General features: G+C 39.5%; 1 protein-coding gene across 2 annotated transcripts; it reads left to right on the top strand.

The window, feature by feature from the left end:
• The first annotated feature begins 1,131 nt into the window (after positions 1-1,131).
• On the top strand, positions 1,132-11,638 carry rasl11a (RAS-like, family 11, member A). 2 transcript variants are annotated; one of them, XM_035994071.1, is made up of 9 exons: positions 1,132-1,374; positions 1,620-1,958; positions 4,693-4,749; positions 4,912-4,994; positions 7,830-7,870; positions 7,950-8,079; positions 8,334-8,409; positions 8,861-8,937; positions 10,784-11,638. In XM_035994071.1, exons 2-9 carry the CDS (start codon positions 1,799-1,801, stop codon positions 10,928-10,930), a joined length of 771 nt encoding a protein of 256 aa, XP_035849964.1. In that variant the 5' UTR covers positions 1,132-1,374; positions 1,620-1,798; the 3' UTR covers positions 10,931-11,638. The 2 variants fall into 2 exon arrangements, with proteins under 2 accessions (XP_035849964.1, XP_031160310.1); XM_031304450.2 differs by having other exon boundaries at positions 1,199-1,958.

Consider the following 11,638-nt stretch of genomic DNA (forward strand, 5'->3'; position numbering starts at 1 on the left):
GGGGGGGGAAGTAACTAAGTAGCCTAAATATACTCGAGTAGGCCTACTGTAGCTTACTTAAGTATAATTTTGAGGTACTTGGAGGTAAATGGAAAGTGAGGTAAATTTTCCATTTACCCCACTGCATTCCAGAGGGAAATATTGTACTGTACTGTATATTGTATTTTTTTTACCCAGCATCCCCACCTTTAACAGATGAAAAAAGTATGCTTATTGCATATAATCTGAATTGGCCAGTCCACATATTGAGTATTTAACTTTTGTTAAATACAGTATATGTGGCTTATATATTTTCATGCTAATACTTTAGTAATATTACTTTACATTTTTCAACAGATTACTGTCTTGTAACAGAGTGTTTGTACACTTGGGTATTGCTACTTCTTCAACCACTTTAATACAGTTATTGAATGATATAAGGGTTACAGATGATAGCTGTGGCTGCTTGTTTTATGAGTTACTAGGCTACCATTTCCCTGAAACATATTAACCTTACAAGGAAGGTTGTGTTATGGTTTCTGTTCCTTACTTTTTTAAACTCTTATTTCCATTTTCTCTTTAGTTTTTCTCTTTTCATAGACTCATAAGTCATAAACCTTGAAGAACATTTATATACTGTATCTATTTTTTTCTTTACCGAAGATATTTATTCACAGCCAGGTGCTGTAGGCTATGTAAATAATATGACAGCTAATTTCTACCAAAAAAATATGAATACAAATGTTGATAAATAATAAAATATGTTTGATAGCCAATGTCAACAATCTTGCTTAACACTCTGACTTTGTGAATCTCGTAAATTTGATTTTAAAAGTCATGACTTATTTTAGATTTCTAAATTAATAGGTCAAAATGTTGACTAAGTCTTAAATCTCACAATAGCCAATAATGTTGACTTTTAATAATGTCATTACAAAAATGTTGACATTGATCGGCAGTGTAAGCTCAAAGACATGACAATATCAATCAATCAAAAGAATAATTTTGACTTGTTATCTCTTTTGTCATTAGCATTTAGATTTTTTATGTTGAAATTTATTTTTTTCCTGGCGGGAATGGGCTTCCATAGTACACTGATGAGTTGATGCTTTCTTCTCTCTCTCTCTGCTGAACACAGGTATAATACATCACGTACAGTCTCATATTTCTCCAATTTGTTTGGCAGCTCTATTATTATAAACCTTATGTTTATTGGCCCTAAGAAGCTGAATGATATCTGAGTCCAGGCTGGAAAGAGGAGCCCAATTTAAACAGGTCTCATGGGAATATTAGAGAGGACGGTTCAGAGTCTCCCTTCCTCTCTCTCTCTCTGTCTCTCCTTCTCTCTCTCTCTCTCTCTCTCTCTCTGTCCGCACTCAGTCGCATCTGGAATCGGTGCGAACCAGAATCCTTTCTTTTGTTGCCAATATTTATGTATCTTACGTTAAAAACTGTGTTGGGATTTTTGTGTTTTTGTGAAAAAGATGACTTCTCGTTGCTGCTGAAAGATCCACGGAGGGGTTAAAACTTTTTCTATGCACTCAGTGGAGGAAAACTCTGAACTGGAGCTGAGATATTTGGAAAATATTTGGGAATTTTGCACCTTTAACACAAAGGAAAACTACTTTTGTTTCCTGCAGAAATTATAAACTACCAAGAATAGACAGAATAGGCTACCTCAGGAGACCCGGAGCTCTCCACGCTGTCTCTACAGGAACATTATGGGACTATTGGAGTGATTTTCCTCGGGGCGGAGGGGGTTTGCCGGACTGTGATTTTCCCATAGAGCAGAGCTGATCTGAGGGCAGAGAGGAGCTAAATGCGGCTGACTGGCGACCCTGCACCGGGAACCATGAACAGCAGCAGCGGGTCTGGCAACTTTCTGCTGGTCCCCATACCGGAATATCCCCTGCTGGACTGTTTGCCCAACAAGACGGTGAAGATTGTGGTGCTGGGGGCGAGCAACGTCGGGAAAACCGGTATGGATGGATGGATGGAAGAATTAAGGCAGGGAAAGTCTGTTCATGGCCAAACTGAATTTCACATTTGCCTTAAGGGATTAAAAAAGGGGGAAAGGCAGGGCGGCTAGGATTTCATGCATTTCAATATGTGATAATAAGCACACATTAAACTAGTCATCATGCAGCTTGTTATTGTCAGCAATAACTTTGTGATATAATTTATTTAATAGAGGAGGATATCGAAGGGAAGTAGTGTTTGTAATAAATAACCAGATCGGTACGACAGGGGGCGATATTTTGCAATAGCATATATATATATATATATATAGGCTATGTTAAAAAAAAAAGTTAAAAAAACTACTCCATTACAACTAAAAGTCCTGCATGCATAGTACAAAACAATGTGGCCTTCTTAAAGTATCACTTGTATGCAGAATGACATCCTTCAGAGTGTTGTTGAGTGTGACAGAGTGTATTATTTATTATATTTTGGATTACCATTAATAATGTGTTAGCTGTACTGCTTCTAATTTCAACTATTACATATAATTTCCAGTAGATTAATCTGCAGCGTGCACAGTGTTTTAGATCATATGTTTTGGCTGTTCAATCTTAACTGAAAAGTGTACTGGAGTAAAAAGTACAATATTTCCCACTGAATGACATAAAACAGAAAATATAAATATACTCAAGTAAACTACAAGTACCTCGAGGAGGCTACGGTATACTTAAATAAATGTAATAAGTTACTTCCCACCACTAAATATAACCAATAGAAAGCTGCTATTGAAATTAAGATATAGGGCCTACATCTTAATCTCCTCCGCCTAGATTCTAGGCTAACAAAGTACAGTACCATGGGCGATTTTAGATCCTTTTCAGTGGGGCTAAAGCTTCCCTAAATTTCATCTCAGCCCCCCTAAAAATTATAATAATTTTTTTTTAATCAATTTCTGTGCTTCAAGTTAGAGTTTGCAAACTTGTCTGATGGTGACAGAGGACAAACAATTACAGGTTCAAAGGGCTTGAAACAGGTTTAATATCCTGTGTTGCTGTTGCCGATGCTATGCACCTGTAACCCAGTCAAGGAAAGGGTTAACAGAAACTTACTGTTGGCCAATCGGAGGTGGTTGTGCCAGACTCCCGCCTTTGGCTGAATCTCTGTCTAGTCTGTCAGAGGGAGAGCGGTTGTAAAGTTTAATGTTGGTAGTCCCCAGAGAAGAAGTTGGTAATTTCATGGCGCAGATTAGAACCCAAATTGAAACGTAAGCAACTAAAATTGCTGAATGTTGGAACATTGTGTGAAATTGGCCGTTATCACTGTGACTTATAAAGGGTTTCGGTTTAGCTCCATCATAGTGTTAATAGTGTCAAAAAATGTTAGCTGACGTTGTTCAGTAGCTAGCTCAGAGATTATCGGCTAATGTAATCAAAGATTTAGCAGGGGGGGTTAACAGTTTTGCATACACTATATCCGTGTCACATTCTCATTAGGGGATGAGCCCCCCTAAAAGTCTGATCCTAGAATCGCCTCTGTACAGTAACGTTAGCCTACACTAGCAGCTTAAGAGTTCGTTCTAAGTCACACAATAACACAAACGAAGTAACCAATGGAGGCAGCAACCAACCAGCAACTCCTGTGTTCTGTGAGGTAAAATTTGTGTTTTTGTCAAAGGAGTCTGGTGGCTTTGAAGAGAGCATAGATAACGGCGTCAGTTCCGCGCCATAAAGGGCTGTCTGGCGGCATTCTAAATATAGCGTACACTTAAAGGAATACTTTGCTGATTTTAAACCAGCTCTGTGTATCGGTATGAGTGTGCAGGTGAACGGCTTCCCTCATGGTACCAGCTATCAGTTTGATAGTCCAACGTTTTTTTTTCTCAGACACGCAGTAATGCTCACTGTGCAAAGGAATTAGATGTCATAGCCGTTGTATGTGGTTATTATATGACGGCTATGAACCAATCAGATTGCTTCATTTGAGCTACCCGTTTTATAATCAATTATTAATGTGTTTTCAAGAACTGAAGGTGCACAGACAAGTATAAAACGTACCCATAGTTCATGTTGAAACAAGTATTTCTCACTTCATAGTGAAAATAGAAGTAGTAGAAGTTGTACTTGAGTTTTACGGTCTGTTTACTCATGAGATGGAGTACTACTCAGCCAAACTGTGAATTCCTTTGAGTTATCCTTTAGCACTAATGGGAAACAAAAGCTTGTACTGAAATGAAACTGGCTTCACAAAAGTTTGAATCAGAGTTAGAAAGAACCTTGTCCAGAATCCCCAAAAAACAAGAGATAGATGAGACAATCATTTACCAGTACACACAGATGAAGCATGAGAGATTGCAACATCAGATTGGGAGTATTGGTGAATCATTTTCTTACTTCAGACTTTGGGCCTGTTTGTTGGCTCATCTCTCTGCAATGAAAATCAAAAAAATTTTTATGTCACCGGAAAAATAAGGAAATTCCTGCAACATCTGCAAACGTTTAAGTGTTCTATAGGTCAGTAGGTTGCAGCAGGTTAGTGTGTTTTTCCTATACTTCTTTTTTATTTTAGGCACAAGAAGTTTGAGATGAAACAACAATCAACAGCAGCTTTAGATACAGATTTTACTTTGTGTAGTACATGTTTAATACATTGCCATATATAATCTTGAGTTATGTGTTGTCTTCCCTTTGTCATTGCACTCCTTAATTTAATTTTCTGCCTCCCTGATTCAGAGGTTTTCTTGTTTCTTTTCAGCTCTGATTGTCAGGTTTCTGACCAAGAGATTTATTGGGGATTATGAAGCAAACACTGGTGAGTTTCTGCCCATCTTGTCTGGAATAACATGAGAAATATTTGTCAAAGTAAGCAGCAGAAATAAATGCATTACCTCTGCAAAAGTCCTCCGCTCTAGAAAACCCCCCACTATTGATTCATCCATCCATTCATTCATCCTGTCTCTTTCATTGTCCCCAGGAGCCCTCTACTCCAGAAAGGTCACACTGGATGGGGAGGAAGTGTCGCTTCAGATCCAGGATACTCCCTGTGTCGCTCTCCAGGTAACTGACGGAGGTTGAGAGACAGCAGCCATGTTTCCATCTCAGAGTTACAAAAATGTTGTCCTCAGGGTGTGTTGTTATTTAACAACTGCACAAGGAGGTAATGACAGAGGAGAAGAAGAGCCTGATTGGTGGAGGGTCATAGTGATAACTTCTTTGTGAGTGGACAGTTGTGGTTTGAGTTAATAAGGTCAGAAATAAGCCTGGCTAGGAAACAAGATAGCTCACTACTGAATCTCAACACTGGAAAATGGCAAGTCAACAACAGACATTTGGAATAGCTTAGTGATTTAAATAAACCTACAATTTGGATTACTTTGTAAACCTATAATGATTTTTTTTTTTTTTTTTAGCATATAACAATCTTTTTTCTCTCTCACGCTCTTGAGGTTTGTCTGCATGCACAAGATAGATTTATGTGTGTGATTTTTCATATTTATACATCGATAAAGGCTGATATATCCTTACACATAAATTAATTTTAGATGGCCAGTAGCCCACTTATTGCCCCAGCTTTCAAAACTTCAGAGCCAAATCAATTCCTTTCAGTGGAATCATCATGGACAGCTTTCGCATCAAACTCAATTTAGTGAATTTTGACTCCCTAATTCTCAGCTTTGATCGATAGCAAACTTCCTACGCTGTTGTTCAGTAGCTTGCAGTCAGTTTGCTCTTTACTCAGTTGGCTTGTTCCCAGCTGGATAACGTGTTGGCAGTTACCTCGCTAGCTAAAGTAATTCTCTAACTAGCTTTGTTTGTAGTCACTATGTCATCAAGCCTTTTGCACCATCTATGTTTGCTTCATCCACTTCCAACATCTGCCACCACAGCTGTCCTTACTCATACTCACTGACTCACTTGTGGATGAAGCTGTGGCACAAACAAAACAATATCTTCAAGATGTTTTCCCCATTTAAATGTAGTATATTTCCATTTTTAGCAATTGGTTGACACTATATTATAAACCAAGCATACATTTTGCATTTACAGTGGGATTTGAAATATTTGCATCTCTAATTGATAAGTTGATTTGAAACGTTCAAAAAAACTCGAGGTATCCATCCATCTGAAAGTTGAACTCATCAAAGGCATTTAAAAAAAACAAAAAACTGCTTTTATCTTAAAAGCAATTTCAGGAATGTGTTTGAAGTGAGAGGAAGTGACCTTAGGAGCATCTCCTCGAGTATAACGAGCGCAAAGTGCCACACAGCTCACCCAGCTCCACACTGGCAGTCTGTTTACAAAAGTCGGCCTCAGAGCCGCTCCTTTCCTCCCTCCACCGGAGGAAGATAACAGAGGGTGAGGAAGTCCCTCATGGCAGGATAGAGGATGATGGTGAACGGCTTCCAGAGATTAGACAGAAATAATTGGTGTGTGCAGAGCAGAGAGGTCGAGAAGTTACTGAGCTTCTGGAAGATTGTTAAAAGCTGCATGAGGATTTTTTTTAATGAGTTTAAGGAACTGCCAAACCTGAAGTCTAACTGTTCCTGATCTGACAACTGGGTGGTCTGGTGGGTCTGGAGTCATAAGTTCAATCTCTGAACCAGCTGGTGTGTGTCCATAAACAGCCATATGTCTTGGCAATGGGGCTTTTCAGTAAAATCACCTCCTGCTCACATACTTTAAAGGGAATTTCTTTGGAGTTGTATGAGGAACTTATCCATAGTGTATTAGCTACAGTAGATGGCGGTCGGCACGCTCCCAGTTTGGAGAAGCAGGCAGGAGTACCGACACGGAAGTTAAGCAATGTACTGCTGTAGACGGGGGCAGCAGCTAAACATTTTTTATATTATTATTACCGCTTGACCTTGCCATCAGACAGCCCTTAACGACGGGGAACTGAAGCCGTTATCAATGCTCTCTTCAAAGCCACCAGACTCCTTTGACAAAAACAGTAATTTTACCTCTCAGCACAACAGAGTTGCTTGTCTGCTGTTTCATCGGATAGTTTGCTTGTGTTATTGTGTGACTTAGCAAACTAACGCTTTGTGACACCAAAGTCACACAATATAACTAACTAACTAACCTATCGAGGCAGCAGTAGACCAACAACTCCCGTGTTCTGCGAAGTAAAATTACTGTTTTTGTCAAAGGACTCTGGTGGCTGAGAGCATAGCTGGACATAACGGCTTCAGAGTTACTTGTCGTTAAGGGCTGTCTGACGGCAAGGTAAAGCGGTGAAAAAAATTCTAAATATAGTGTACACTTTAACTGATATAGATTTTTTTAGGTGTCTAAAATACGTTTAGCTGCTGCCCCCGTCCACAGCAGGACATTGCTTAGCTTCTGTGTCGGTACTCCTGCCTGCTTCTCTAAACTGGGAGCGTGCCGACCTCCATCTACTAATACACTGACTATGGAGAAGTACCTTATACAACCACACTTCAAAATATCTGAACTATCCCTTTAAGCTACTCAGGATGATGCTTTTAAATGATTCTGGATAGATGTGGACACTTCAGCAGTCTTTTTTCAAGTTTATGCAACTAAAACGACTTGGTTGAAGCTGGAAAGTAATTACAGGTTATTTTAAACCAAATGATGGATGGTTTTCTGCAGAGCACAGTCTCGACAGTCTCTCGCAGCTGCTTTAACTTAGAGGAATGAGGAAGTGTTTGAAAATAGGAAGCCACTTGAGTCAGTCCCCATTCTCAACAATACAAAGTATTAAGATAAGATAAGATAAGATAAGATAAGCCTTTATTGCCTATAGGAGAAATGCATCAAAGCATTGTATTCACTTGAAGTATTTAAAACTATTACTATAGTTGACAGTTAATGTAATTGTTATTTAAAGTTATTTATCGAAGTAATTATGCATTTCATTTTTTTCAGGATGATGCTGAAGGCCTGTACTGCCAAGAGCAGATCAACAGGTCAGACTTATTTGCTTAAATATTAATTCAATTAAAAAAGCAATATCCTGCAATAACTGTACAATAACTGCTCTTGTAGGTCCATCTACTGGGCAGACGGGTACGTGCTGGTTTTCTCCATCACGGACCACAACAGCTACCGCACCATCCAGCCGCTGTACCAACACGTCAGACGCATACACCCCTCTGGAAATATACCTGTTATACTGGTCAGTGGGACAGGGAAATTCAATATATATATATATATATATATATATAAAAAAAATAAATGTTTTGACCTGTTGGAAAAAAGTGGTTTCATTTGACTGTTCAGTTAGTTTTGATTTATTGCTGACAAAGGGTTATTTTAAATGTCAAATGGCTTAAGCGTTTAGCCAAAATCTTGCACTCCCGTCTAGAACAGTCACCTAGTGACCCTAATCCCCATTATCTCATCTATCCTGTAATCTGTAATCTGCTGCAGGTTGGCAACAAGAGCGACCTGCTTAGAGCCAGACAAGTGTCGGCAGACGAAGGCGAGACGTTAGCAGCTTCACTAGGTGATAGGTCTATCTTTATCTTCTCCTGTTCTTTTGCTGTGTAATTTTGGTCTTTTTCTCTTTTTTCTACACCATAATATTTTTTTTATGATTTGTAGTCTTTCTCAATCTTTTGTCATTTCTCTGCTTGTTTTCTCCAAGACCATACATCCTTTTTAATATATCATATTTAAAATGCAGTATCACACATACAAACAGTACTTTTAAGTACAGTTCCAAATCATGCAAAAAACTGACTTTCCCACAGTAGCACACGCATGTGCACACGCACGTGTGCACACACACACACACACACACACACACACACACACACACACACACACACACACACACACACACACACACACACACACACATCTCTATCTCTTTATGTAAACTATATCCTGCATGCTGCCTAATGTACGAGGAATGTTGAGTGTTATCTAAGAGATAAAACTGCCTCTGCTCACAGGAGGAGTTTACTTTGAGGCCTCGGCCAGAGAGAACCACGAGGGAGTCCACTCCACCTTCCTACATCTCTGTCAGGAGGTGGGACTTTTTTATCTTTGCTTATTGATTGGTCTTGTGTTAACCGGCCAGTTAAGGATGAGGAAACACAGTTGTAGCTCTGGTTTTGTCTGCAAAACACTTTTTGGTTCTCATGACAGCATTTTCATAGGCAGATATCAGGACGTTATTCACTTTAAATCCAACAGACTTTAAGGGGGCTTCACTTCCTGTGGGAATTATGATTACAGGTTATTTCCCACTGATGCCCACACCCAAACAAAAACAAAAATACCATGTTTTTTTTTGTTTTTTTCTCAAAAAGAGTTAAACCAGCCCATATTGGTCTGTTCTTTATGAGATTAGATTAGATTATATTCAACTTTATTGTCATTGCACATGTAAGGACAACCAGTACAACGAAATGCAGTTTAACATCTAACCAGTAGTGCAATCATTAAAAGTGCTTTTTCTTTATAGCAGTGCTTAAAAAAGACATAAAACACAGAATGCAGTATGATCATGTTAGTCCATTATTAAAGTGCGTTAGCAAATAAAGTGCATAAAGTTCTGAGAAATCAGACAGTCCATAGTCCATATAATAGTAGAGACAGAATGCAGTATAATCATATATAGTGCATTGTTGAGGTGCATTAATAAAGTGCATAGTGATCAGAGGTAGTCAGACACAGTCAGTCCACAGTCCATGTGCAAAAGGTGTATTTGTTTTCCTGGTGGAGCAACATGAGTCTTTAGCCCAGAGGCTGATTACATTTGAGTGCGTTTAGGCAGTCAGTTTCCTTTTCTGCTAGTCGAGAGAGCAGTTTCTCGAACCTGTTAAATCTTTTCGTATATATTTTTATTAAAGGTCCCATGACATGGTGCTCTTTGGATTATTTTATATAGACCTTAGTGGTCCCCTAATACTGTATCTGAAGTATCTTTTATATAGACCTTAGTGGTCCCCTAATACTGTATCTGAAGTCTCTTTTATATAGACCTTAGTGGTCCCCTAATACTGTATCTGAAGTCTCTTTTATATAGACCTTAGAGGTCCCCTAATACTGTATCTGAAGTCTCTTTCCTGAAATTCAGCCTTGGTGCAGAATTACAGCCACTAGAGCCAGTCCCACAATGAGCTTTCCTTAGTATGTGCCATTTCTGTGTCTGTAGCTATTGAGGAGGAGAGAGGGGGGGGCAAGGTGGAGGGTGGGGGTGTGGCCTTGACCAACAGCCACTTTGCTCGTTTGAAAGCCATGATGCCTCTCTGTCATGGGTGGGCCAAATTCTCTCGGCGGGGAAAGCAGAGAAAGGGGAGGTAACCTTGCTCCTTATGACCTCATAAGGAGCAGATTCCAGATCGGCCCATCTGAGCTTTCATTTTCTCAAAGGCAGAGCAGGATACCCAGGACTCGGTTTACACCTATCGCCATTTCTAGCCACTGGGGGACCGTAAGCAGGCTGGGGGAACGCATATTAATGTTTAAAAAAACCTCATAAAGTGAAATTTTCATGCCATGTGACCTTTAAGTTGGGTTGTATGAGGTACTTATCCATGGTCAGTTTATTACCTACAGTAGATGGCGGTCGGCATGCCCCCGAGTTTAAAAAAGCAGACAGGAGTGCCGACACGGAAGCTATTGCTGTGGAAAAGGCCTTTTTTGACAAAAACAGTGATTTTACCTTTACAGATCACAGGAGTTGCTGGTCTACCGCCTTAATCAAAGTGTGTGTCGCGGCTGGTAATCCAATTATAATAAGTAAAAATAGAAAAAATATATATACAAAGGCAAGTCTAAACAAGTGGGTGTTGGGTTGCTCAAGCAAAGTAAAGTTGTTCCCAGGTGTGGATTTATTTCAGCGAGTCACTGTGGTCTCCGTGTTCCAGGTGATCCGGGTGCTGGGAGGAGGGAACGGGGAGAAACGAAGAGGAGGCCTCCACCTGGCCAGACCTAAATCTCCCAACATGCAGGAGCTGAAGAGGAGGTTCAGGCAGGTCCTCTCCTCCAAAGTCAAGTCATCCACGACTCTGTGATCGCAGGATGGGACCAAAACAACACGGCAAAGATAAGAGCTAACATGGAAATAAAAGGTTGTTGTCCTTCTTTGATGGAAGGATGAAGAAAAATGGAAGAGGCCTCGATATCGAAGACTTAAGTTTGGAAACTCAAGGTGTTAATGGCATGAAAAGTTTCTGCAGTGATAAAAGCATTGTAAAGTTGTTGGTCAGCAGATGGATAAAGACAAATACTGAATGGAGCTTTCTGCAAACTCAGCTCTTCTCTGTGTTTTGGAAGGAGCTCGTGGTCAATGTGACCTCTTCCCAGGATGCTGCTCAAAGTGAACATGTCACAGACTGCTAAACAAACAGCTGGTGTTGTGTCAGAAACGTGGCATGTTTACCATGGATAGTGAGTGCGTCACTGACACGGTCACTGTGTGTGAACCAATTCATGCCTCAGTTTTCTTGAGGCTGAAAAATCACTCATGACAAAATTGAATTTAATGCAAGAAATTATTAAAGAATAACTGACAAGACAATTGCATGGAAGAAAAGTTTTTTTAATGTCCTGTCAAATAACACAGTGTCATTTTAGCCCCCTACTTGTTACAATTTCCTTTATTTTGGTTTTAATTGAGATTTGTTTGCAACTAAATTATGTTCAAAAGCTTTCCATTTGGTTTAAGGTGAGAACAATGTCACATTTCAACTTTACTCACCAAATAAATGAAATGCAAGTCA

Source organism: Sander lucioperca, chromosome 17 (assembly GCF_008315115.2).
Source record: "Sander lucioperca isolate FBNREF2018 chromosome 17, SLUC_FBN_1.2, whole genome shotgun sequence".
In the NCBI taxonomy this organism is placed as follows: Eukaryota; Metazoa; Chordata; class Actinopteri; order Perciformes; family Percidae; genus Sander; species Sander lucioperca.